This window comes from Carassius auratus, unplaced genomic scaffold, assembly GCF_003368295.1.
Source record: "Carassius auratus strain Wakin unplaced genomic scaffold, ASM336829v1 scaf_tig00215913, whole genome shotgun sequence".
Classification (NCBI taxonomy): domain Eukaryota; kingdom Metazoa; phylum Chordata; class Actinopteri; order Cypriniformes; family Cyprinidae; genus Carassius; species Carassius auratus.
The window spans coordinates 232,400-260,175 of record NW_020528307.1 but is presented as its reverse complement, the minus strand read 5'-3'; the positions used below and the strand labels follow the sequence as shown (position 1 = coordinate 260,175).

General features: G+C 39.1%; 1 protein-coding gene and 1 pseudogene across 1 annotated transcript; both read right to left on the bottom strand.

Moving 5' to 3' along the window:
* Window positions 1-584: 584 nt before the first annotated feature.
* LOC113096408 (uncharacterized) lies at window positions 585-10,363 on the bottom strand (annotated as a pseudogene).
* A 6,617-nt stretch (window positions 10,364-16,980) lies between these two features.
* On the bottom strand, window positions 16,981-20,372 carry LOC113096407 (fucolectin-5-like). Its single transcript, XM_026261787.1, has 4 exons — window positions 20,361-20,372; window positions 18,942-19,219; window positions 18,709-18,848; window positions 16,981-17,090 (listed from the first exon to the last, which is right to left on the bottom strand). Exons 1-4 carry the CDS (start codon window positions 20,370-20,372, stop codon window positions 17,068-17,070), a joined length of 453 nt encoding a protein of 150 aa, XP_026117572.1. The 3' UTR covers window positions 16,981-17,067.
* Between the last annotated feature and the right edge of the window lie 7,404 nt (window positions 20,373-27,776).

Here is a 27,776-nt window from a genome sequence, read left to right as displayed (position 1 = left end):
GCGGAGACTTGTCATTACACTTGCATAACATTGCTCTTTTGTTGATTTTGATTGCTTCCATTGTCCTCATTTGTAAGTTGCTCTGGATAAAAGCATCTGATAAATGACTAAACAATGTAAATGTAAATAAACTTGTCAGGCCAAGTTAGTAGAAAACAGTCTAGGGTTGTCAGCCACATGCAGAGATAGAAGATATGTTCCCATCTGGCAGATTCAGAACTGCAGACAACAAAAGGAATAGTCACTGCAAGCAGCAGGAGAACTGAGCAGAGAACAGGTATGACATTCATGACAGGAAAGGGACAGGACCCACCCAAGACGTGACCAAACTGCACTGACAACAGAATAGACTATGCATATTCTATATTCTAGGCCACGTATTCTGAGCCCATGCTGGAAACTATGTAATATTTTATAATGTATAATATATTGTCATCAAAGCAACTGTTCTTGTTGCTCAACACAGCTTTGCAGAAATCAATTTGTATCAGTTTTCATGTACACCTTTAGTGTGATCAACATTGAGGACTGGAGAACATTCACGCTTGTAAATAAAGAAACATCAAAGCTGAACCGAAGAGAGTTTAGGTTTCCCAATCATCATCATCATCATGATCATCATCTTCTCTTTCTGACAGCACATCTAGCTGCAAATAAAAAAGTTCATTAAATCATAAAAACATCACTTTCCAGTTCATTTATAATATTTGCATTTTCATTTGAATTGAAAATCAACATTCCTTTTCAGTTTTCCAGTGTTTGTATGAGCACACTCACCTGGTGCAGCTTCCTTCCGCATCACTTCCTGTTCTGGCGGTTGAGTCCATTGCAGCGTCACGTCAGAAAACCCTCGTTCCACCAAAACAGACTGGAGCTGAAATGAGCAGATCTCTTAAAAGTGCTCTCAGTGAGCTCAGATATCTGTGTTTCCTGAGCTCTCTCACCTGTGACAGGAGCTGGACTCTCACCGCAGGATCAGACAGACTCCAACTGGACTTCAGTTTCATCTTCAGGAAAGTTCTCTTCAGTAAAGGACCTGAAAGGGCACATGAGAGTGAACATACAGAGAAAAATACATAACGTAAAACAATAACAACAAAAAAGACCTAGACCTAAATTAAATTAAAAACCGGTTCACTTGCAATAAGACATAGCTTTTTCTCAAATAAAAAATTGTTTCATGTAGTGAACTACTGAAAGCTGAGAGAATGCAACTGTTGTAGTTTCACATTTTCAACTAATAAATTGCATAAAAAATAATAATAAAGCTGTTAGTTTCACGGTTTACGCTGCCGGAAGAAACACGGAGCCGAGGATAAACGAAATAAGGCTTTTAATATATTCAACTCATGGAGCACAGCGATAGACACACGTAAGTTAGTGGCAAGTGAGGAGACCCGACAAAACAGAACTGAAAGGACAAGGCTTATGAACAAAGGATAATTGGGGAAACACAGGTGGATGGCATGATTAAATTAACAGGGACTTGGAACACATGAGGAAGATAATAGACACACCTGGGAACTAATCAAACCAAACACAGAAAGACAGAAACTGGGTCACGGGCAAAAACACATTAAATGAGTCCAGGTGTGACAGTACTCCCCCCTCCCGGTAGGTGCGTCCTCGCACCGTAGAAACAACCGAGGGAGGCGTGGGTGGGAACTTGGGAGGAGGTTCCGGTGGAGGACGGACTCCCAGGAGGGGGCCAGCAGACAGGGACCACGGAGGAAGGAGCCAGGGAGGAGACGACGGAGGGAGGAGCCAGGGAGGAGACAGGAGCAGGAGGAGCCAGATGGTGCACCAGAGACCAGCCAGGACGGAGATCCAAGGTGGAGTCGACGGCGGGAGGAGCCATGGTGAAGGAGGGGTCGACGACACCAGGGGGCCGACAGGCGGAGACTGCACCGGTGGGTGAGGAGCCCAAGATGGGGCAGCACAGCCGCAGAGCCAGGGGGACGTCGAGGTTCCGGAGGGCCTAGGTGGAGCAGAAGGCTCAGGCGACCAAGGCGGAGGTGGGGTCCTGGCAGACCGCTGTGGAGCCGGAGCGACCGAGGATGGAGGTGGAACCGGAGGGAAGGAGGAGCCTGACAGAGCCGGAGGGATGGAAAGACGAGGTGGAACAGGAGGAGTGGAGTCCCGAGGCGGCGGATGGTCGACGACTGACCAAGGTGGAGCCGAAGGGGCGAGGGAGCCCGGTGGAGCAGGTGGGATGACAGGCCACGGTGGAGACGAGGGAGCTAAGAGCCAAGGCGGAGCCGCTGGGTCGAAGGACCGAGGAGGAGTCCAGGGCTCAGAGGCTGGAGGCGGAGACAGGGCCTTAACATGCCAAGGCGGAGCTGGAGACTGGCAGTCCAGCGGCGAACCACCGCGCCCCGATGGCGCGGACTGAGGGTGAGCTGCGGGACTGACTGGCACCAGCAGGGATGACGAGGAACTGGCTGGTCTAGGAGGAGGAGAGAGGAGAAGGATGGGAGGAAGGACAGGAGGATCAGGACTGGACGGAACCAGCGAAAGTGGAGCAGAGGGACCAGCAGGTCCTGGAGGAGGTGGGAGAGGGAGGCCGGGAGGGAACACAGGAGATACAGAAGATTCAGAGCTGGGCGGAACCAGCGGACACACAGAAGATTCAGGGCTGGGCGGAACCAGCGGAGACACAGAAGATTCAGGGCTGGGCAGAACCAGCGGAGACACAGAAGATTCAGAGCTGGGCGGAACCAGTGGAGAGACAGAAGATTCAGGGCGGGAGCGGAACCAGCGGAGAGACAGAAGATTCAGGGCTGGGCGGAACCAGCGGAGACACCGAAGATTCAGAGCTGGGCGGAACCAGCGGAGACACAGAAGATTCAGAGCTGGGCGGAACCAGCGGAGACACAGAAGATTCAGAGCTGGGCGGAACCAGCGGAGAAACAGGAAACTCAGTGCTGGGCGGAACCAGCGGAGACACAGAAAACTCAGGGCTGGGCGGAACCAGCGGAGAAACAGAAAATTCAGGGCTGGGCGGAACCAGCGGAGAAACAGGAAACTCAGGGCTGGGCGGAACCAGCGGAGAAACAGGAAACTCAGGGCTGGGCGGAACCAGCGGAGAAACAGAAAATTCATGGCTGGATGGAACCAGCGGAAATGGAGCAGAGGAAATGACTGGAGGAGGTAGGAGTGGGAGACTGAGAGGGTATACAGGGGAATCAGGGCTGGACGGAACCAGCGGGGAAACAGGAAAATTAGGGATTACCTCCATAGACCAGTCCATCAGATCCAGAACTTGCTCCATATGACCTTCAGAGACTGTATACAGCTCACCCTCAGTCGCAGGAGTGTGGGCAGGGCTTTCCTCCACGCCCTCGATCTCCACGAGGACTCCCACGATGCACGGTGTGGCCGGCTCACACACCTGGTCAGTCGCGCTCTCGAGTTCCGGCTCCCTGTCGGTGAATGGCTCGGGCTCTGCGGCTGCGGTGGGCTCTGGCTCCGTGTAGCGAGATGGTGGCTGGCTGGTCTCTGGGTCGGGAGTGGGACTGGCGAGATCCTCAATGGGGCAGACGGTGAAAGGTGAGCCATTTCTCGCCAGAGTCCACTCCACGAATGCGGCGAAATCCTCCCGAGGACCATCTTCGGGCGACAATGCTCTGCACTTGGAGTTCAGGCTGGTGTTGTAGAAGGTGCAGAGCGCGTCGTCCGGGTAGCTGGTGGCATTAGCTAATAGAAGAAACTGTCTGGTATGGTCCTCGAGAGAACGTCCTTCCTGCTTCAGCAGGAGGATGAGGAATTCGGGGCGATAGAGGGGATCCATAGAGACTACGAAAAGAAAAGACTGTAGAACAAACGAAAACAAAACGGAGGGAAAAACACGCAGTTTTCTACTTTCTTTTTTGAGGTCGGGTCTTCTGTCACGGTTTACGCTGCCGGAAGAAACACGGAGCCGAGGATAAACGAAATAAGGCTTTTAATATATTCAACTCATGGAGCACAGCGATAGACACACGTAAGTTAGTGGCAAGTGAGGAGACCCGACAAAACAGAACTAAAAGGACAAGGCTTATGAACAAAGGATAATTGGGGAAACACAGGTGGATGGCATGATTAAATTAACAGGGACTTGGAACACATGAGGAAGATAATAGACACACCTGGGAACTAATCAAACCAAACACGGAAAGACAGAAACTGGGTCACGGGCAAAAACACATTAAATGTCTCCAGGTGTGACAGTTAGTAGCCGTTTCCCAAAACATTAAATCTGTTTGATCACACCTTCTCCATAGACCTCCACCTCACACAGAGTAAGAATCCTTGAATCTCCAGGAATGATCAGATTCACGTATCGACCCTCCATATCGTTACAAATGTAGGTGGAGAAAACACCAGCTGGAATGCTAGAAATCACAGTGCATCTAAAGAGAATCCACGAAAACATAATTAAGACTTCTTATCTTTCTTTATATGTGTTTTCAGGGATTTTTAAGGATTTTAAGCCACTAAAAGATAAACTCACATGGGATTGTTGTTGCCGTTGTTCTCCAAAGAGTTTCCGATGCGAATCTCCGCTCCATTTATTCGTTCAGGACAGCAGTCTAGTCTGTTTGTGATTACGACTATACTTATTCTGTAAATAAAACTCAGATCCACCCTCCACCATGGGTTAGTCTGAACATTGGTTGAGGAACATGCTGATGACGGTTGTGTGAATCCTGGATTGAAATCAATGGCCTGTTCAGAGATCAAGCTGCCATTGGTTGATGATTGTGTGACGTTTCTTTCTGTTGCCAAATTACCTGGACGATGTCATAGTTGCAAGAAACAGTTTTAGTATGCACATTTTATACTCCTTTAACCTGTTTTGAGGGGAGATTATCTTCAATCAGGCATTTGAGAAAAAGTCCTATCTACCTGAATGGAGAAATCCTGAAAACTCAAAAACTGGCTGTCACACTCGCATTTAAATAACATAAAACATAACACAAAATCAGCTATAAAATCTGACATAAACTGTCCCATAAATGTTCTGATGTGCTCAAATAGCATCATAAAATCTTTTAATTCAGGCTGGTCCAGTAAAGACAGCTGCACAGACATGATGATGACTTTACCAACCAGCAGCTGGCTCATTTATTTGGAACTATATTAAAAACCACTTTAATGAAATGAGAATTTCTTAAAAAATCAAATTCACCCGGAGAAGATTTAGACCAGATAGTTAAGTAGCTTGAATTACCTGGAAAAATCACATAGACTCCCACTTCACAGACAGTGAGATACTGAATCTCCAGGAATATTAACAGTGATATAACGTCCCTCCATCCCATCACACGAGTAGCTGTAGGTAGCTCCTGCTGGGATATTAGAAACTACAGCACATCTGGAGAAAGATGAAAGAGTGATGATGAACTCTTTCTTTTACAACAAGATGTATATTTTATCATTTTATATTCAGATGTTGGTGGTCAGAGTTAGTGTTGATAAACTCTGCCAACAAGGTCGGCCTATTTGCACCATAGACTCAATAAAACATGAACATAGTGTACGTCACGTCACCAGTAGTTTTCTGAAGAACATTTTTTTAATTCTAAGTGGGTGGAGCGGGCCATCGCCATCTTTGCAGTGTGTTACCATTCGTCAATCATGGATAATCAAAAAAAAGGCTGTAGGAGGTTTCTGAAGCCACGCCCACCTAGCTTAACTGGAGTGTCAGCAGTGGCGATCCACCTGTCGCTCAAGCCATGCCCTTAATTATTTTAAATATAATTTAAACATATGAATTCACCCACCTCACAGTTGTCATGAATTTCTAAATTAGCTATATTGACCAAAATAATTTTTGAACCAGGCTGTAAACATGTAAACATGCTTAGCGGCCACACCTGCGCCCCATCAAGCTCTGGCTTTATAAACCCGGCAAACGAACACAGAGGTGAGAGATGTCTCCACAAGACTCGGCTAACCATCCCTTCTATTGTGCCCACAGATAGCAGTGTGTGTGACCACCAGCCCCATCATGGAAGGAGAGGACGGACCCACACAGCACAGTGCACCACAACAAGAAGAGAGAGAGAGAGAAGCTGAGCACCGAGCACCAAAATGCCTCATGTTAGCCTTTTGTTTCCCTTCACCCTTGCCAATAAAATCCACCCTTCGGGGAACTTACCTACATCCTCATGTCGTGTGTTTCTTCACCCTGTCACAATGGTGGAGAATGCGGGTATAGCAGTGAAGAAGTCAATGACAAGTGACCCCTCCACATTCAGTATCACCCCACTTGGATTGATCCGGACATTTTTTTTTCTTTTGTCTTTGTTGGTTCACGTTCACTTTCTGTTTCCCCAGGTGGTGCTCCTCCCCAAACGATGGAATAGCTGCTGAAACACCTTACAGAGGTGAGCATCCGCCAGCAGCAAATTATGGAGCACATGGCCTCCCAACAAGGGGAAACAGAACTCGAGCTTGCCACATCGTAGTTGCCCTCACAAGCCAAAACCAAGGCGAAGCTGCTAATCACCTGTGTGCACGGCGACACAAGAGAAGTTTCGGCGTGTCATGTCACCATCTCAGCGCCACCTGGATGGTGCCCCAAAGATGGTGAGTCACCCCCAATAGTTCTAACCTCTATTTTGATCTGTACCAGCAGGTGACTGGGGCCGGGGCTTTGCCAAGGAGCAACATGAGTATGTCCGCTTAAAGCACTGCCTGGCCCATTGCTGACGCAATGCAGTGTTTGCTAAATCTGTAAAAGTGTATAATTGTAGTATGCACTGAGGGTGCTCCTTTTGTTTCAAGTTGTTTATATTTAATTACAATTGACAATGTGATATATATATATATATATATATATATATATATATATATATATATATATATATATATAGACCTCAAGCAACATGGATTTTGTGCCTCTCCTCTCTTCCTCCAGTCTCTGGGACACTGATATCCAAACGAAATGCAAAATTTACTTTCATCAGAGAACATCAGCACTCAGCAGCAGTACAGTCCTTATTGTCCAGGCGAGAATCTTCTCACGCTGTCTGTTGTTCAAGAGTGGCCTGACACAAGGAATGCGACAGCTGAAACCCATGTCTTGCATACGTCTGTGTGTAGTGGTTATTGAAGCACTGACTCCAGCTGCAGTCCACTCTTTGTGAATCTCCCCCACATTTTTGAATGGGTTTTGTTTCACAATCCTCTCCAGGGTGCGTTTATCCCTATTGCTTGTACACTTTTTTTCTACCAGATCCTTTTCTTCCCTTCACCTCTCTATTAATGCGCTTGGACACAGAGCTCTGTGAACAGCCAGCCTATTTTACAATGACCTTTTGTGTCTTGCCCTCTTTGTACAAGGTGTCAATGAATGTCAGTGTCAAAAATTTTCACTTTTTAAACAGAATTAGTGAAATAAATCTACTTTTTGATGATATTCTAATTATATGACTAGCATCTGTAATATATATACAGGTCATTCTCAAAAAATTAGCATATTGTGATAAAGTTCATTATTTTCCATAATGTAATGATAAAAATTTAACTTTCATATATTTTAAATTCATTGCACACCAACTGAAATATTTCAGGTCTTTTATTGTTTTAATACTGATGATTTTGGCATACAGCTCATGAAAACCCAAAACTCCTATCTCAAAAAATTAGCATATTTCATCCGACCAATAAAAGAAAAGTGTTTTTAAAACAAAAAAAAGTCAACCTTCAAATAATTATGTGCAATGAATCTAAAATATATGAAAGTTAAATTTGTATCATTACATTATGGAAAATAATGAACTTTAACACAATATGCTCATTTTTTGAGAAGGACCTGTATATTATATATATATATATATATATATATATATATATATATATATATATATATATATATATATATATATATATATATATATATTCTTTTTTTTTTCTTTTTTTACCTATGTTTTATTTTATTTTATTACGAAAAAAACTACTTGTGATCAAAAATTAATTGACGGACCCCCTTGCAGTAACGCTATTGGCACCCAGTTGCTTTACCCTTGCTTTAGACTGCGTGATGCTTCAGAAAGGAATTTTGTAATGAAATTAACCCTCTACTGAGAGAATTTACTAACTTTCTGTCCCGACACAATGTACAGTGATGTACTTGATTGTAATGGGGTGGCTTCTATACAGTCTGTGATCACTAAAGACCCTGTCTCGTGCTCTAAGGGAATTGCTTGTGTGACGCGATCTGGCAGTTTAGAAAGCATAATATATTAGTATTAGTAAATGCAAACAAAATAATAAAATACCATTAAAAAAGAAGTGTCTGTATAATAGGCCTATGCATCTTTAAAATTACTATTATTAATTTGCAAGGGCTTGCTTTGTTTGTTTTATAGAGAGAGTTTGTCTAAACAGGCCAGTAAGATACTATTAATTACTACTCATCCTTTTAATTACACTGATGTATCATCAAAAATGTCTACAAATTGATCAGACTGATCTGAGATTGTATAACCATAGACTCTGTCGCAGTGGTTCACAGCTGCAGGGCAGTTTCAGTGAACTCACATGATTTACGGGTTCACAGAGACACCCCCCCACCCCACTTCCCCCAAGGAGGACATTTTGAAACAGTAATGATGTAACGAAGCCTCTTGTACTGAAATCACATGATTTTGGCATTTTGATATGGCATTACAGATTTGCAAAGGTTTCAAAGCTTCATGAAGCAGTGTTTCAAAAGTGGCCATCACTAATGGGTGCATTATTCATTTGAAAATGACAGAAAAAGACTCAGATTCAGAGAGAATCTTGCTTACACCAAATATCTTAAAAGTGTGTGGCCATTCTTTGGTTTCTGGAGTGTCAGAGGTGAAATTATTCAATCACGCAATTGTGTGAGAAACGGTTGCTATTTCACTCCTCAACATCTAATTTGAGAACGCACATGCATTCTTTGCCATCACGAGAAGTTTTCTCAAGAATGTTATGACGAGGGGTGAGTGAATTGTTTCTGAATGTCAGTTTGCTATTTTGTGTTCATGTAGTACAAACATTACGCTATCTGTTGAAGCCTATTTTCTCAGGTTACTGATGCACTTACACAAGATGCTTGATTTAGTTTATAATTGATTATTGAGCCCTCTTGTGGGCATAGCAGACCATACACACCATGCATTTAGAATTCACAATTTCAGAAAAAAAAAATGTGTGATATTTTTTTTTTCCTTTGACAGCACTATTATAAAGCACATATTGCATTCAGTTAATTTGTTTCTCTTTACTACTGTATGATCATTTGAGAACACCTGCAATCTTCATATTTTGCTCTTATTAAAATATCATACATATGAGCAGATATCAGATCCTAAAAGAACTACGGTCAGACTTCTATCACAAGAGTACTACTGGGGGTGCTACAGGGGTAAAATAGTGCTGGTGTTGTCCAGGGTTGAGCCTCCGGCGCACATAACAGAAGGCTCTCTCAATATTTTATATTTTAGGTTTTGTAGGATTTGCATACATATGTTCACCCCTCGAAAGCCTGAAACCAGCTGAGCAGAATCTGTATATAAGTATATATCAGAGGAACTCACACAGGGTTACTGGAAACATTTGAAGAAACATTTCCAACCCGAATCTCTGCTCCGTTTACACAGCAGTCGGGTACGTCAGTGATGGTCACTATGTTCACGTTGTACGTCTTCATCAGGTCCAGTCTCCACCACGGGTCACTTTCCCACATAGTACTGCTACAGGTGTAGTTCGACCCATCCAGAGCATTTTCGGCATACCAGTCATAATATAATGTTGACTGATTGGCTGTTCCCCATGTTGCTACATTCACTGGAATAATTCAAAAGAAAACCTTATTTACAATTATAATTATTTTTTACAAGTATTTATAGCCCTGTCGGGCTATTTAAGTCCATGAGTTTTTACCACATGTCTGAAAATGTTTCACAGCAGTACAAACTCACTAATAAAAGATGAAATAGTGTTTAATTCACAAAATCTCACCTTCTTTCTCTGCCTCCGTTTGAACTGAGAAAAAGCCTTAAAATGAGAAACACAGAATGATAAGTATTTTGCAACTTAAATAGATTTTTCTTATGAATATAAACATGTGTTCTGTTAGATTTATACTTTACAAATATTTGCCAGTTGGGTAAAATTTTGTATGACTTCTAAAATCATGTATTAATGACTTATGTAATTAGCATCTCAAGTAAAAGTATATTGCTTAAGGGTATTTAGAAAATATTAAAAAAGCAGACTGAAGGTCATTAAGATATTAAACAGATTGTGTTTTACTTACCCAGTAAAAAACACAGACTCTTGTAGAAGTCCCTCATGTTCATTTCAGGAGGTTTGTGATTCTTTCTGCTTTCATTTGAGGAAGTTTGAATGAATGTTTTCCCTGAGAGAAACACATTAGTTTAATTTTATATCAGTCACATGATACTGTCTCCCCTCCCACTTTTCACTTTGACTGGTGCTGGAAAGATTTTATACACACACATTTTTACTGAAAATAATGATAACATGCAACTTCAACTTTTAGTGATGTCAGTGTCGAAAAATGTCAGTGTTGAAATTGTGGTGGTCACTTTTATCTGAAGCAAGTCAAAGGATGAAGTTCATGTTGACATGCTAACATTGAATATTGATGTAAACAGCAATAGCAAAATCCACCAAACAGTTTGTCAGCTGTCCTCTCCTGAGAGAAAACTGGGGGACAATCTTCCTGAGCTACATTTGTATTTATTTTTGTATTTAAATTCAGCTGTACTACATTTTTACTTTAACTGTGTTACAAATTTTATTCCATATCATTCTTACTTGTATGACATTCTTTCAGTGAAACACCATGGATGAGGTTTTGAAGTTAATGAGAACTGAAACTGTCAAGCTCCGAAAACAGTGCCACAGAAGTGGTTCATATGACCATTTCTCCAGTCTAGATCTGTCATACTGCATGTTGCTGCACCTGCCATGTTTCAGTTTGTCTTTTCTTTCTCTTCTTATGAACATCTCAAGATCAAAAGTCATTTGCATTTTGTTTTTTTATGCATGAAAGCTGCCTGTCAAAACTACCTGAAATCACACGAACACAGTCCTGCATCTGTTCTGACATGATGAGAAGATCTGTCTCTGATCATCTTTAAAATGTTAATATTCACCTTAGTTGTTCATATAGCAATGTAGTAAATCTTTGTCCCTTTTGCCATTTGCTTCAAACTGCTGTTCACTTCTTAGATGTTTTTCTTATACCCGATGAGTTTTCTTTGAGTCGTTTGCTTTGAAAGCCTGTTCCAAAAACCATGAACGTGAATGTAAATGTAAATGTAAATGTTCTCAAATTGCTGACTCAGAAGAACACGAACATATTTAAAAGCACACTATGATTGCATCTGTACTAGTGTCTTGAGCTTTGAAACAACAGCTCATCATGTGTTTTTTTCATTTTTCATGTTTAAGCTCTTTCATTAGCTTGTTCAGTTGTGTTTGATTAGGGCTGAAGCAAACCTTGCTGGGCCGTGGCTCTCCATGACCGATGTTCGCCACCCCTAGACATACAGAAAACATCTTTAAGATGGTAATTTAGAATCAATGCCAAGTCACTTCAAAATATGTGTAATTGGACCATGGTTTGGGCACTACAATTCCAAGCAGCCCTGGCATTATATAAGGAGGTGGTGAAGATTGTCTTCTTTTTTTTTTTTTTTGGTATGTTGTGGCAGATTTAGAAAGATAGAGCACTTAAAAGAATGGAAGCAGAAAGTAGTTATATTAAATACTGCTGGAGCTTCGTTGAGAACTGAACATATGATGTACCGATTAAGGAGTGTTGTGGCTGGATTATTGACTGCCTGATTGTTGCCTGACTGTCCCAGTCAAAAATAGTGGATGTTAGAGGGATGCACGGTTACTGTTTACTTTAGATTTAAAACTGTTATTATTGGTTTATTTCTTTTGTTCTGTGAATTTGAGACCCAGAGGGTCAGAGGAGAGAGTTGGCCCCAAAGAATCTGGGTTAATAGTGATTGTGTTAAAATGCTGATTTGGTTTGTATCACCTGCATTGCCCACTGTTAATTAAGTTGTTTATTCTTTTCTTTTTTAGGTTCAGTTTTGGTTTCTTAAGCCAATGGTGACCACTGAGTTGCCCTCACTGTGTGGATGGCGGTGGTGAGGTGGCTGGGATTGTGTGGTGGTTTGATCACTTTATCTTGGTTTGTTTTTTTCTGTAGGTTTGCAGTGTGATTGCCATGAGCTTGACTGCTGTGAGAACACTTTTGCTCGTGCCACTTCTGTCTTCACTTTTTAGTTAACCTGTGGTCATATATAGTTGGTTTCTTTTGTTTATTTATTCCTTTTGATTTTGTTTTCATGTGAGTTTTTGCATCAAAGATTGGTGATGTGATGTTTCAATACTTTTGACCTGTCTGAATAAAAATTTGCCTGTTTGTCAAAGTAGCATAATGGCCCCTTTCGCCTGGTTACTATTGACCCCTTAAGGTCATCCCACCACATATGTCTAGCTATGTAGCTACTGTAGATGCTAGTACACAGCAGGTGAAGTTCTTTAACAGATTTGGAACTAGAAAAGACTACACTAATGCACTGTAGCTGCATGTTTATGTAGCGCATACACACACACACATATACATATATATATATATATATATATATATATATATATATATATATATATATATATATATATATATATATATTGCATTTAGTTGTCTATTGTAATGTTTGTTTATTAATTGGTGTGAAAGTGTATTGATGTGAACTGATGCAAGACAGTACATGCTGAGAGATGCTAGACAATTTTTAGATCAGATTCCAATAAATTGTAATTGAATTTAATTGTATTGGACATGGGCTATGTGGACGGTCTTAATCGTACTATTTTCTTATATACTGACAGTTACTATTAATTTATGCTATTATAGATTACTCTTACAGAAGACTGTTTTGAAGAATGTGCTGTGTTTTTTCATTACACAGCTTTGAAAAAACGGGTATCGCTTAGCTCCTTCTGCTTCTGCACATGCATAGAAAGATGCCTTTCACGGAATCTTTGATCTGCATACTCTAAAGATCGCTATGGGCATTTTCCCATAGTGACCTCTAGAGGACAAAATGTCTCTTTCCCTTCTCAGGGCACCATAGTTACATACTAAGGCTGCACGATAAATCGCATGATATATTTAATGCACATCTTGTCAATAAAGCCTGTTCTGTAATCAGCAGTAAATCTCCATCACCTGCATGCTTTCACATGGAGCAACATTAACTACACTGAGCCCATGTTCACTGATAAGCTGTGCAAAATAAGCACAACATATGAAGTCAGTTAATTCTCAGCACATAGAGACTCTTTCACCTATATATCACACTATAGAGACTGTGTCTGTTCCCCAAGCTAGAAAATACAAAAAACATCCTAACCAATTTAGGAGTAACAATTTCATTGAGGTTCAACAAATAAAAAACTGGCGTAATACAGATAAATGCTAAAGCTTGGCTTATAAAATATCAGGTCCCTTTCTACGAAATAACTTTATGTAAATGATATGATCACTGATCATAATCTAGATGTGCTCTGTTTGACCTTACTAAAATCTGATGAATTCATTGTTTTAAATGAGTACCGCCAAATATTACTGTTATAAACATGAGCCACGTCCAAAAGGTAAAGGGGGAGGTGCTGCTTTAATTTATAACAATGTTTTCAGTATTTCATACCCCTTCGTCTGAAGTGTGGTCCCGAAAAATCTTTGTTTGAAGGGCTATCTGGCCCTTCACCTTACCCCTACCCCTCCAACCAAAAGAGAATCAAGACAAAGGGGAAGGGCTAAGGGGTATAATTTGGATTGGGCCTAAAACACACTCTCTTTGTTTAAATCTAGATTAAAAACAGGGTCAAAATGCAAAATGATTTTTGGTTTCTTGGGTACAGGGATGATGGTGGAGTGTTTGAAGAAGAAGGGAACTTCACACAGCACCAGGGATCTGTTGAAGATCAGTGTGAAGATGGATGATAACTGGACAGCACAGGATTTAAAGCATGCTGAAGAGACACTGTCTGGGCCTTTGGCTTTCCTTATCTCCTGCTTTCTAAAGACTTTGCATACATCCTCTTCACAGATCTTGGCTTTCAGGCTTTTCCACACTGATGTATCGTCACTACTTGAAAGCTGTTTTTTTCCATTTCAGAGCAGTTTAAAGGGGGCATTACACCCAGTTTAACCCAATCTCATATTAATCTTGAGTATGTTAATCTATAGAGTAGCACTGCATCCTTCATATATCCAACTTATCAAAGTTGGATATATGAAGACACACAACTGCTGGTCCAAGCCTGGAGACTCCACATTCTCCTCCCTGATGACAGCAGACTGAAGAAGCTGTGTGACTGGTGGGTGGGATCACCTGTGATGCAGTGGCGGGATAAATGTCCTTTAGGGAGAGGAGAGAGACACCAACAATCTTCTCAGCTGATCTTACTATGCGAATGACCATCTGACCAAATCTGATTCAAACCAATGTGAAATGAAAATAATAATAATAATTAACAAATTTAATAATTTCCTTTTACAAACAGTCATATTTCTTTTCATTAAGTTAATTTTAACAACAATATGTTGAACACCAAAGTTCTACCCTTCCTAAAAACAGACTAAAGTTTGTCGGCCATTATGGGACTACAGGTGGAAAGATATATCTGATTGTAATGTGATGAAAAGCACTTATCAAAGAAGGACACCGAACACTGTCCCTATCAAAGAAAATATGTATTCATGATAAACTAAACCAATAATATCACATTAAAATGCCAGTTTATATTTCAGAGATGTAACTTTACTACAGTGCCTTATGGTGGGGTAAGTTAAAATGCTTACACAATTTAACCCACAATATTTGGCCCACTTTGCACCATGGCTGCCATTTTGGAACAAATAGCAGTTGTTGCTTACAAGTTCAGGCTAATATTTAGCTAAATGATTTGCATGGCTTTATGCATTGTCAAATCACCTATATGTATCATAAATAGTTTTAGACTTGAAAAAAAAATATCTTTGATGTAACAATTGAATCTGTTATGCAAAAAAAAAAAATGTTAAAGTAAATGGGTGCCTTGCATTCCTCTCATGTGTTTCTTCTTTTCACATTCTGGCAGAAATGATGGGTGGTTCCAAAATACATGGTCACATGAGAGTAAAAGTGTACAGTTGTCAATAAACAGGGGGCGGGTCAACTTACCACACTCTCCCCTACTTTATTTTATGAAGATGAGGTAGATCTCACTCTTATCAAAGCATCTACAATACAGACTGAAATGATTACAGAGTATGCTGTCTTCTCTTTTAATTGTATATTTGTAACAACTGGATAAGTTGTAACAAGCACACCCTCCATAGTACACCTTTTTTGGTTTGGACCACTGCCCCTCAAAATGTCTGTGCACAGCCCTGCTCACAACTGTATGTGTGTTTCAAGACAGGTAGATGCTACGAAGACATACAAAAACACTGCAACTCACAAGAAAAAAGCACCGTTTTGATGGGAGAGAGAGAAGCTGCTGTGTGTGCACTTGCCCCCATCTTTCCATCTTTAGGAAGATAAACAAAGTTCATTCCTTTACAACCAAAAACTCACTTCTTTGGAGACATTCTTTCTGAGCAAGTCCTGTGCAGCACTTCCACCAGATGAAGCTTGTTGATGGACGCGATCTTGCTCTCACTCCAGCTGATATGTGGGGGCAGTTTTCTGGAAGAAATGCCCATATAAGGAGTTCCACCCTCATCTACGTCATGAAGAGCCACAATGGAAAAAAAACTCTCAGAACTTGGAAGTAAGATATTTGGCATATAAATACTCAGTCATACATCCGAATTGTATTTTGAAACGTTGTCCACGCTCACCAGCGGCGTCAGGGTGCCAAAAAACGCCTTGACCCCCGCCCCCCACCCTCTTCCTGATTAATATATATGTATATATATATATATATATATATATATATATATATATATATATATATATATATCCGGGATAAAGATTAAAAAATATTTCTCTTCAAACTACACAGAACAATAATAATTACGAATTTATTCGTCATTTATTCGTACACTGAACCGAGAACCGTTTCTTTCAGACGCGTCCGATTCGAGAACCGATGAGCTGTGCCTACTGCGCATGCGTGATTCAGCGTGAAGCAGACTGACACACAGCGCGTCTGAACCAAACTGGTTCTTTTGGGGATTGATTCTGAACTGATTCTATGCTAATATTGAATGAAGGGCGATCATCGTCAATGATATTATCGAATCGAACTGTCCGAAAGAACCGGTTCGCCGAAAAGAACCGAGCTTCCCATCACTACTGGATATCCGAAAAACCGATGCAACCGGTTCTTGATTCGAGAACGAGTCAATCTTTCATTCGTTATCTGGCTCGGCTCTGTGTTCATCTTCAGTTCTCTCTTCTCTCACAGCAGTTCAGTCAGTGTACTGTTTGAGTTAATGAATTACTCTGGGATATTGGTTAATTTTAACTCAGAGCGAGTGTCAGCCATGTTAAAAAAGTTAACAGCTTAAGACATTTGTGGATTAATGCTTGTTGGAGACGCGAACCGTTTCAAGCAATTCAGTTTGATTCGGTGAACTGGTTCAAGAAGAACTGGTTAAATTGAATGATTCATTCGCGAAAACAATATATATATATATATATATATATATATATATATATATATATATATATATATTGAAACTTTCAACAATCCCTCGGAGACAACAATGCAATGGCTCATTCAGTTTAATTCACATTTATTTGTATAACACATTTCAAAACACATATTGTTTCAAAGCAGTTTTACAGAAAATGCACGCTTTTCTGTTACAAAATCAGAATAGTCTTTATATGAACTTGTATCAGAAAGAACAGTTGAAATCTAAATCAAATTATAGTATTTACAAATACCAGATATGCATTCGCATTGCAAACTTTGTGTTCATTTTAAACCAATGAAAATGTCATAATTTTGTGTCTGGATTCCTTGCAGTGTAGGCATCATCTACTCACAGGTGCTGGGTCATATGAAGTCTTCACAAGAGTCTAGATAAAAAAAAAAAAAATATTATATATATATATATATATATATATATATATATATATATATATATATATTCAGTACTGCACTCAAAGGATGACACATTCAATAATTACTCAATAATATAATTAGAATTTATGTTTCGATCTTTTCTCAGTGTTATTTACATTTTAAAGGGGACATATGGCATAAAACATTGCATAAATATAATGACCATGTCTGCATTTGTGATCAGAGAAATGGCAAGGGGGGGCGCTGTGCGGGTTTCGAGCCCCTGCCCCTTTAAGGTCCGATGCTAAAGTGCCCTTGCGTTCTGGTCTAAATAAAATCTGTAATTGACAAAAAAGTAGTTTCATAATATATATTGTGTTTTATAAAAAAAAAAAATAATGATGTTAATTAATATAAATAATTAACTCAACTTTTTGGCAATTTTTATCCCAACTGGATTTTACCCCAATTCATTGGGTTGAAATAACGAAATAACCCACAGATGGGAAGGTGCTATACCAACCCATAGTTGGGTTACTGTTTTGGCTATTTTTAAAAAAATTTAGTGTGTACAATAACAAAGATATAGTTTTTCTCAGTTGACATTTAAACTAATGTTTTATTTTGAAGATGAGCTTGAGATGAAAAATGAGTGAATTTTAACACACCCTCAAAGGAATCTGAAATATAGTGCTACCATTTGGGGCACTAATGCTATTTTTCCTGTTATTTGTGAACAGAGAAACGACAAACAACAAGTGCTACTCTACACTTCTCTTCTTGCGTTTGAATCATCAGTGGCAAATTCTTTAAATATTAAAACATAGATACAGGCTGTGAGTAAGAGCAGCCGGTGTAACCCCTCTCTCTTGGGTCCTCACACTCGCTCTGAGTGGACCTTTAACCTGGGTCTCCGGCGTTGGAGGCAGACGCTCTAACAAGGAGGCTAAATGACTGCAGCCACTGGTGTGTCGCTAGTGTGTCTCTTGCGACCGGGGTGAGGTTTACCTGCACAGCACCTACTCGCTGCCCTCCGTTACACCAGCATTGAAGGCTACTCTCCTAAGTCAGGAAAGAGTCCTTCGTAAAACTTAAATATCTGTGTTCAACTGTTCTGGAAGAGTGCTGCAAATACAACTTAACCACTGATTTTTAGTTGTGTCCTCTTTTGGAAGATCAAAAAAGTAGTTTAGCTTTCACAACAAAACACACAGCCGTGGCAATAATAGTACAGCGAGAATCAAGGTTACTCCTTCTTTCTTTGCGTGACATTTTGCCGGCTTTATGCAAATCTTCCAACAGTTTGTAGACATGTGAGGGCATGTTTAAACAAGGTGTTTTAGGAGGGAGTGGACCAGTCTTAACTTTTATTAATACTATCTCTTTGGGTTTGTGATTTTAGTCTGCAACTTCAGGGATCTTATCTGTTCACAAACAGCTTGTAACACTCCAAAGATAAAGGAAAACTAGAAAATGCATCACATGACCCCTTTAAAATAGTTGATTGTTAATTTCTGTTCATCATACATCTCTACTCTACTGACAACGGACAATGGACGTATTTTTTTTCCACATTAAATTTCACTAATGTGTCCACACTTTAACAATCTAGAATGAGGTGTTAGAAATTACCTGTTCCATAAACCTCCACCTCACACAGGGTGAGATACTCCTGGATGTTAGGGAGGTACATGTTAACATAACGACCTTCCATTCCCCCGCAAGAGAAACTGACAGAACTGCCTGCTGGGACAAGTGAAGTGACACCACATCTACAGAGAGAAAGAGAGAAACCATGACACAATCAGCTGACCTGCTCAAATCCAGTTCTCCTGACACGTTCATAACTGTTTTCATAACTTCACCTGGGATTGTTGTTGCCGTTGTTCTCCAGAGAGTTTCCAATGCGGATCTCAACTCCAGTCATGCGCTCCGAGCAGCAGTCGGCTCTGTTGGTGATGGTCACGTTGTAAATGTGATAAGAATCCAGCAGGTCCAGCCTCCACCACGGGCTGAGATCGTATTCTGTGTGGGAGCAACTTGAGGCTAAACCTGGAGCGTATCTGATGCCGTCGATGGCGTTTGAAGCTCCCCAGGTGGAATATGTGGATGACTGTACAGCTGTTCCTTTTAATGCCAAATTCTCTGAAAACATTTAAAGAGACAGAGGGTCAAGACTCAAATGTGTGAAATTTCAGTACATTCTAATTGGTTTCAAATATTATATTCCAACCCAAGACACTTAATTACATTTACTACTACATTAATATTTGAAGTTAATATGTTTAATGTATCTGCACTCACATGAACTAACTTTGCAGTTGTATTTTATTAACCAACATTAACACAGTTGTGTATTGGTTAATGTTAGTTTATGCATGTTAATTAGTGGAACCTTAGTTACTACTTTGGTCACACATTATTCTAGGGTCCAATTCTCACTATTAACTAACCATTAACTATGACTTTTGCCTCAATTAACTCCTTATTTGCTGCTTATTAATAGTTTATAAGGTAGTTGTTAAGTTTAGTTGTTAATGTCATGCATTATATGTACATTATAAGCACTAATAATCAGGGCCGGCGCAAGCTCAAATGCCGCTCTAGGCAGAGCACAATCGTGCCGCCCCCACCTTAAAGATTCATGTAAAAAACTTTTTTTTATCTATGAAATTACACTAAAATAAAAACGTGCAAGCATGTTTTCAGAGTTTTTTTTCATTCTGCAAAAAGGTGAAAGGGGACACAATGCATTTTGTTTTATGCATTGCAATGTTTTATGCTAATAGATAGTGTACAGAATAAAACTAAACATATGCACACAACTCTTTAGCTCACAAAACTGGAGGTTTCGATTTTTTCTTGACTGATACACACATTCACACACCTACATTTCAGGAGCGTGCGCGTCGGGCTTTCGCAGCGGCAAACGCTTTGATTGCGTCCTCGAGTTTAAACTTAGGCTACTTCTGAGATAATTTTTATCAGTTTAAGCTTTGAGAAACTGCGTTCTCCAGAGCTCACAGTGACGGGGAGAATGAGAAGCACTCTCAATGCTACAAAAACATTTGGAAAATTGTTTTCCATCCCTTTTTCACAGATGAATTTAAGCGCATCCAGTGGTTTAGATCCAGCAACCAGGTGTCCACCCAAAGCAGTCAGCTCTTCAAACAATTCATGCCCATCAACATCCCGCGAGTCTCCATGAGTCAGGGCCTTTTCCAGTCCTAAGCAATCCTGAAGAACTATTTGAGAGATGCGATGTCATATAAAAATCCAAATACCATGGGCGCCATGGTCTCTAAGCAGCGAAAAGCGCTCTTCCACGGAGGCGATTACTCATGACCAGATAATTTTATTATATTTTATTAGTTTTGACATTTTTGAATATACAGTAAAGTATTTTGCATGCATGCATATATAGACCTACTAATAGGGCGAAATGTAAAGTTGTTTTTTTTTATTTTATTTTTTTTATAGCTACTAAAAAATCTGTTGAAGTGCCATAATTGTAACCTATGTGAAACAAACAAATAATTTAATAATTCTCTCTCTCTCTCTCGCCTTCTCTCTCTCTCTCTCTCTCTCTCTCTCTCTCTCTCTCTCTCTCCCTCGCCTTCTCTCACTCTTGCCGCCCTGGCTGAGCTGCCGCCCTAAATATAGGCACGCGCCGGCCCTGCTAATAATCAGCCAAAATGTTAATAAAAGACATGCTAATAAGCAACTAGTTATTCGTGTGAATTGGAGCCTATACTAAAGTGTAACCAATACTTTTTACCTTCCAAGTTTTCTGAACTCCCCTCAATGGAAAAGACACCTGTTATAAAAACAAAATATTACATTTATTTTTCTGATGTCCATCAATTGTAGGTTGCATTTGATTATTTAAATATTTCATAAAGAATAGCTAAACAGCATCTATAATTTACATCCTTTGATTGATGCGTGTCATTTTTACTCACCTAAAAGTAAGAACAGATAAGAGAGTCCCTCCATTTTGTTTTTAAAGACCATTAACCAGATACCTGTGACAAGGGTGTAATTTTCCCCTTCTGCTGTCTCTTGTACCATAAATCCCTCTTTTTATTTGTATTTCTCTTAGCAGCTTGAGTCTCCACCCTTAGGAAATCCTGACTGGCAGCTTGCTGAATATATTTCAAACATCATAGGAACTCCAAAAATGCTTTTCTCAGCACACCTCTCAGGTCAAGTCTGATTTACTAAACAAATCTGGCAAAATGCAAATTAAAATGTAGTTTGATTGTTTGTTTTTGTTTTGTAAGGGGGGTGGATATTTGTTGCTTTTTTTTTAGTTTGTTTTTTGATTGTTTGTGTTTTATGCTATATCATGCATCCATCCATGAGTTAAATTTTTAGTGTTGGTTCAAATTAAGATAATCTCCTAAAAGTAATCATCTGAAAAATAAAAAAGTTAAATCAACATAACAATGGTGTTTTGTAGTGTTGTGTTTTCCTGTATGAGGCTGTATTCTTTTATCATTCAAGAAGATTATACTGAATGACAAAAATCACTGTGATAAAGTAAAATAAAATCAATATATAGAAGATCTGAATGAAAGCAATTGGATGAATAGTTTAAAAAACTTGTGTGATTAAGAAGATATTCAAAATAAGAATGCATGTTTAAAAAATAAGAAACGTGTTTAACTTTATTTATCATTGTCAGCTTGACATGGAAAGTAACAGTAACAGTTCATGTGGAGTGAATGTATCAATTATTCTATTCTCATGTAAATTCAATCAAATTAAACACACACACACACAGTTTTATGGGAAATTTTATCCTTGTGGAGACCAAAACAAAAAAAACTATATCTGTAATCAAGAATAAGTCCATGCAGCCTTTCATTCATACTGGTACTGTTTCCACGTCCGACACAGATCATCAACCTGATGTGATCTTATGAGATACTGGTTCAGTCTTTGCAATCTTTAATCCTGAAGGTGTTGCTTCCCTTCTCGCAGAATTTGCACACCAATTCTGACGTACTAATACATGGGGTGTGATTGTGTTCCTCTCCATCACATACACTTGAAGTCAGACGTTGTGACTGGGATAGTCGAACATGGCGTGTGTTTCCAGTTACCGTTTGAAGGGGCCCTAACCTATGGAATGATATTCCAGACAAAATTCAAAAGGAATTGCAAATTGTATTTGCAATTGCGTTTTCAGTTTGTGGACGCATAAAATGTGGCATAATCCAAACGCAAATACAAATCGCGCATTACTGTTTGCATTCTCGTTCAAGCAAACGCCAAATTGAAAATGGAAATGCATACTGCCAAATTTAAAATGGAAATGCAAAGTCCATTTGCAATTGTGTTTCCCATATCTTACGAGCTATGAGCCTGTCATATTTAAATAGCAATATTTATTACCACATTTGCCTTTTCACTCTCTCTACACTGTGCATGTGAACTGCCAAAAATCAAATGGAATCGAACTGTTTCCCCAATAAAATGGCCCCACCCCTGTCACTTGATTGACAGGTTTCCGTGTAGAAGTTGGAAATTCAAATGCAAAAGGAATTGCGATTCCAGTTTAGTTTTGGCACTTTACATGTGCAGTGCAGAGAGAGTGAAGAAAAATTGGTAATTAATATTGCTGTATAAATATGACAGGCTCATAGCTCATAAGATATGGGAAACACAATTGCAAACGGACTTTGCATTTCCATTTTAAATTTGGCACTCACTTAATGCACAATTTTAATTTGCATTTGGATAATTTCACATTTTATGCGTTCAAAAATTGAAAACGCAATTGCAAATACAATTTGCAATTCCTTTTGAAAAATGTCCGGAGTATGATTCCATACAGTAGACCAGTTACTTTTATAAGTCCTCAAACAGGCACCAACCAATAACGTCAAGAAAATGCCACCCCAACCATTCACTACCCTTACCTATCATGCGGGTTTGAAAAGAAATGTATTAGTCTTACCTAGCTTCAAAAGAAAAAGACGAACTCTTCCCTTACTCCCTCTCTATTAAAACACAGGAGACAACACAAATTTTCAAAATAATTGGCATTCTCCTATCTACAAATGATTCCACAATAACAAAATTGAGCTCATAACTTAAAAATAAACCTGGCCACGCCGAGCAACCATGGGTGGACTTAAACAATAAGTCAGGTAGGCAGCTGGTTAGTATGGAATGATATTCCGGACATTGGAGAGGGAGTAAGGGAAGAGTTCATCTTTTTCTTTTGAAGCTAGGTAAGACTAAGACATTTCTTTTCAAACCCGCATGATAGGTAAGGATAGTGAATGGTTTGGGTGGCATTTTCTTGAAATTATTGGTTGGTGCCTGTTTGAGGACTTATAAAAGTAACTGGTGTACTGTATGTTAACTAGGCAGCCACCATATATCCAGGAGGTAGTTTTTTTCCTGTGCTTCAGCTAAGTGTGACTGTTGGTCACTTCAGGTGGTTTAAAGTCCTGTATGATATCCGTTTGCTTTATTTTGGTTCTAGTTTTTAGTTGATTTGCATGTGCATCTCTCGTCTTGTTAAGAGAGCAGCTGGATGCAGTCGATCCTGTGCTTTGTGCTTGTTTCTGTGCCATTGATTGTGGTTCTGCTTTGCTGTAGAATGAGCATCTGTCTTCCTCCAGGTACGCATTGATGTATTCTGTTTGCTTATCAACCATGGATGTAGTGTGAGTCTCAATCTGTGTTTTATTTCAGTTAATGTTAAACATTCAGATTTATCCAGGTTACCTCAGCTGTTGGTGGTTGAGTGGATGTTTGTTTTCTCATTTTGTTTATTAGATTTTTTTTATGTTAATAATTGTTCTTTTGTATAGATGGCAGTGAGGATATCGCTGCTGTCTTGTTCTACATTGACTTGTATTGTGTTTCTGTGTGGTTTCGGTTAAGGTCGCGTGGTTGGACCCGTCCAACAAGAGTCACCCTTTTGTTTGAATATTTGGCCTCTTACAGATTGCGTGTTTGTCTGTTTTGTTGCATTCATAATATGTTTAATTAGACTGTGTTAAAATAATTGATTCCTGATTTTCTTTGGTTGTCTTAGTTGTGTCCAACTTCAGTTGTTTTGCAATTTGTCTATTTATTTTATTCTTTTTATATTGTAATTGAGTCCCTAAGTTTAAGTGATCTTATATATAATGCAAGTTATATTTTTCATTTTTCAATTTTTTCAAATTATCTTTAATTACTTCTGTAATTTCATTTATAGTTTTGATGACCATGATATTATGTGCTTGGCCAGCCAACTCACCTGACCTGAACCTCACAGAGAATCAATGGCTTATTGTGAAGAGAAAGATAAGTAACATCTGACAAACAATACAGAGGAGCTGAAGACTGATATCAAACCAACCTGGGCTTCAATAACGCCTCAGCAATGTCAGGCTGGTCACCTCCATCCCATGCCACATTGAAGCAGTAATTCATGCAAACGGAGCCCCAACCAATTGATTGCATATAATTAAACTCTCTTTGGAAATCTTGAACATTCATGGTTTTAAATCTTTTTTTTTTTTTTTTTTTATTGATTGATTGATCTTTTAGAAAATATAAAAAATTTTGAGATACTAAATTTGTAATTTTCCTAAGCTTTAAGTCATAACCATCAGAATTAAAACAAAAAACTATTTCAGTTTGTGTGCAATGATTCAACTTTTTTTTGCACCTGTAGAATATGTATAGTAAAAATCTGTCAGTAGGTTAGATTTGTTTAGGTTTATACTTAGGTATAGGTTATTATAGGTTTTACTTCATTGTTGTATTTATGAAGGACCTGTGAGCCACGACATTCCGTTCTACTGTATGTCCAAACATGTAGCAGAATGACAATAAAGCTCAACCTGAACTTGAGCTTGAAAGAAAACTGTACTATTTACAATATTTACAAGGTACAAAAAAATAGTGGCACACTCGCCAGTTCACAAAACTTAAGAGAAAGAAAGAAATCGGGATTTAAAACAACAAAAACAACAATTAACTCAAAGAAAAATGAAGGTCTAGATAATCAGAGATCTTTACATCCTGATATTACAAAAGATGCTGGACTTCAGGTGATGAATCAGCAGGTGCGTCTTTTTACGCCCAATTAGGGAGGATTCACCTAAAAGCAAGCGAGAGAAAGACAAAGATAAATAGAAAAATATATCACCAGATGTATCAGATGGAAATTCTTGTAACAACTATACAAATCACCAAAAACATTGTGTAGACAGCTGTAGAAAACTGCTTTTGTTTTGTGTACAATTTAGGATTATATTGTATGTCATAATATCTTCTGTATATAGACTTGATGTACAGTATGTTAACTAAAGTAGCTCTAGATCAGGGGTGTCAAACTCAATTCCTGGAGGGCCAGAACCCTTATTATATACACATGATCCCATCAATCAAGTGATTCAGGCTCATTAGAAAAGTACATGGTTTCTGTGTCAGAACAAAACTCAGCAGCGCTCCGGACCTGGAGGGAATTGAGTTTGACACCCCTGCTCTAGATGAACCCATAGACCTTTAGTTCATGATTTCCACTCCATCAGTCTGCTCGCTGATTATTTGCATGTTGTTTTGTATGTATTTAAATGATCTCAGGCAGGATGTAAATCAAGAGCTCCACAGGAGTCCATCATCTGCTCAAAACTCAAAAGATCTGTCAATTTATATAGATGTCAGACTGTACATTTTTGGCTGTTTTGCTCAAACTCAGATATCAGTGCCGCTGTAAGCTACTAGTGTTCAGAAAGTCACTTTTGTGTGTTTGTGCACGTATGACAGGATTTTTAGAAACATTAATACAAGACATAGTCAGCCAGACAATTAACATTATTAATTTTATTAATTATTAATAATTATTATATGATGCAGTCACATTTGTAGCGATATCTGTTATGTTATGTGTGTTGATTCAGGGTCAGCATCATCTGAGGTCCTCTGAGGGTCAGCATCATCTCTTCTCAGGTGTTCTGGATCCAGACTGGAGCTTGTGTAAATCCTAGTTACGCAAAACAGAGAGACAAATAGAGACATCATTAGCATAACTGCTGATCCAACAAAGTAAAATTAGTTTAACCCAAGCTAATGAATAAACATGCACATTTGATCAGATGCAACTACACTCACAATTAAAGAGATACATTATTTGAATGCTTGGCGAAAGAGATGTGTTTTTAATCTAGATTTAAACAGAGAGAGTGTGTCTGAACCCCGAACATTATCAGGAAGGCTATTCCAGAGTTTGGGAGCCAAATGTGAGAAAGCTCTACCTCCTTTAGAGGACTTCGCTATCCTAGGAACGACCAAAAGTCCAGTGTTTTGTGACCTTAGGGTGCGTGATGGGTTGTAACGTGGTAGAAGGCTAGTTAGGAACGCAGGAGCTAAACCATTTAGGGCCTTATAGGTAAGTAATGATATTTTGTAACTGATACGAAACTTAATAGGTAGCCAGTGCAGAGACTGTAAAAAAAATTGGGGTAATATGATCATATTTTCTTGACCTGGTAAGGTCTCTAGCTGCTGCATTTAGGACTACCTGTAGCTTGTTTATTGACGAAGCAGGACAACCACCTAGAAGTGCATTACAATAGTCCAGTCTAGAGGTCATGAATGCATGAACTAGCTTTCCTGCATCAGAAACAGATAACAGGTTTCGTAGCTTGGCAATGTTTATAAGATGGAAGAATGCAGCTTTTGTAACATGGGAAATATGATTTTCAAAAAACAAATTGCTGTCTAATATGACACCCAGATTTCTGACTGTAGAGGAAGTAACAGTACATCCGTCTAGTTGCAGATTGTAATCTACAAGATTCTGTGTAGTGTTTTTTGGTCCAATAATTAATATCTCTGTCTTATCCGAATTTAATTGGAGAAAATTATTGGTCATCCAATCTTTTACATTATTAACATACTCTGTTAGCTTAGATAATTCCTCTAATGTTATTTTCCTTCACATTGCTGATATCTTCATTTGTGAGGTCAATCAACCAACCTTCAAAATATATTAGGATTAGATATAGAATACGATTTATGTTTTTGGATTAGTTTTAACATTAACTTATGAACATTTGTGATGTATATTTTTTTCAGTCATAATTATAATAGTTCAGTTCTATAGGTCAAGTATTGATATTAGATTACACAATACAAACACCACAAATAGAAACATACACATTTTCTTAATAATAATTAATTTAGAAACCTAACTGCAGCAGGAATAAAAGACATTCTAAATAGCTCTGTATAGCACTGAGGCATCACTAATCTTCCAAGTCCACTAAAAAACAGTGTAGTGGATGACCTTTTTAAGACAAAATAATTAAAAATGTTGTCCTTGTTCTCTTTTCCATAATTACCTCAAGTGAATCAGGATTGAGGCCAATAACCGTTCCAGCCTTTCTAATCCATTTATTAATCCTATTTTTATCATCGACAGTGATGCTACATCCCCAGCAGAGCACTGCATAAAACTAAACACCTACCATGATTCCCTGAATAAAAAATAAAAAAATAAATCCAACACAAAGAAGCTTCCTACTGATCTCAACTTCCTCAGCAAGAATAATCTATAGATAGGCAATAGAGAGGAAGGACTATTCTCTGGCTTAACTCTGACAAAAGCTTGGTAGACTCTGCAGACAATACTCCATTTAACCATAGGAACCCGACGAGTAAACCTTCAAAGAAACCAGATCACA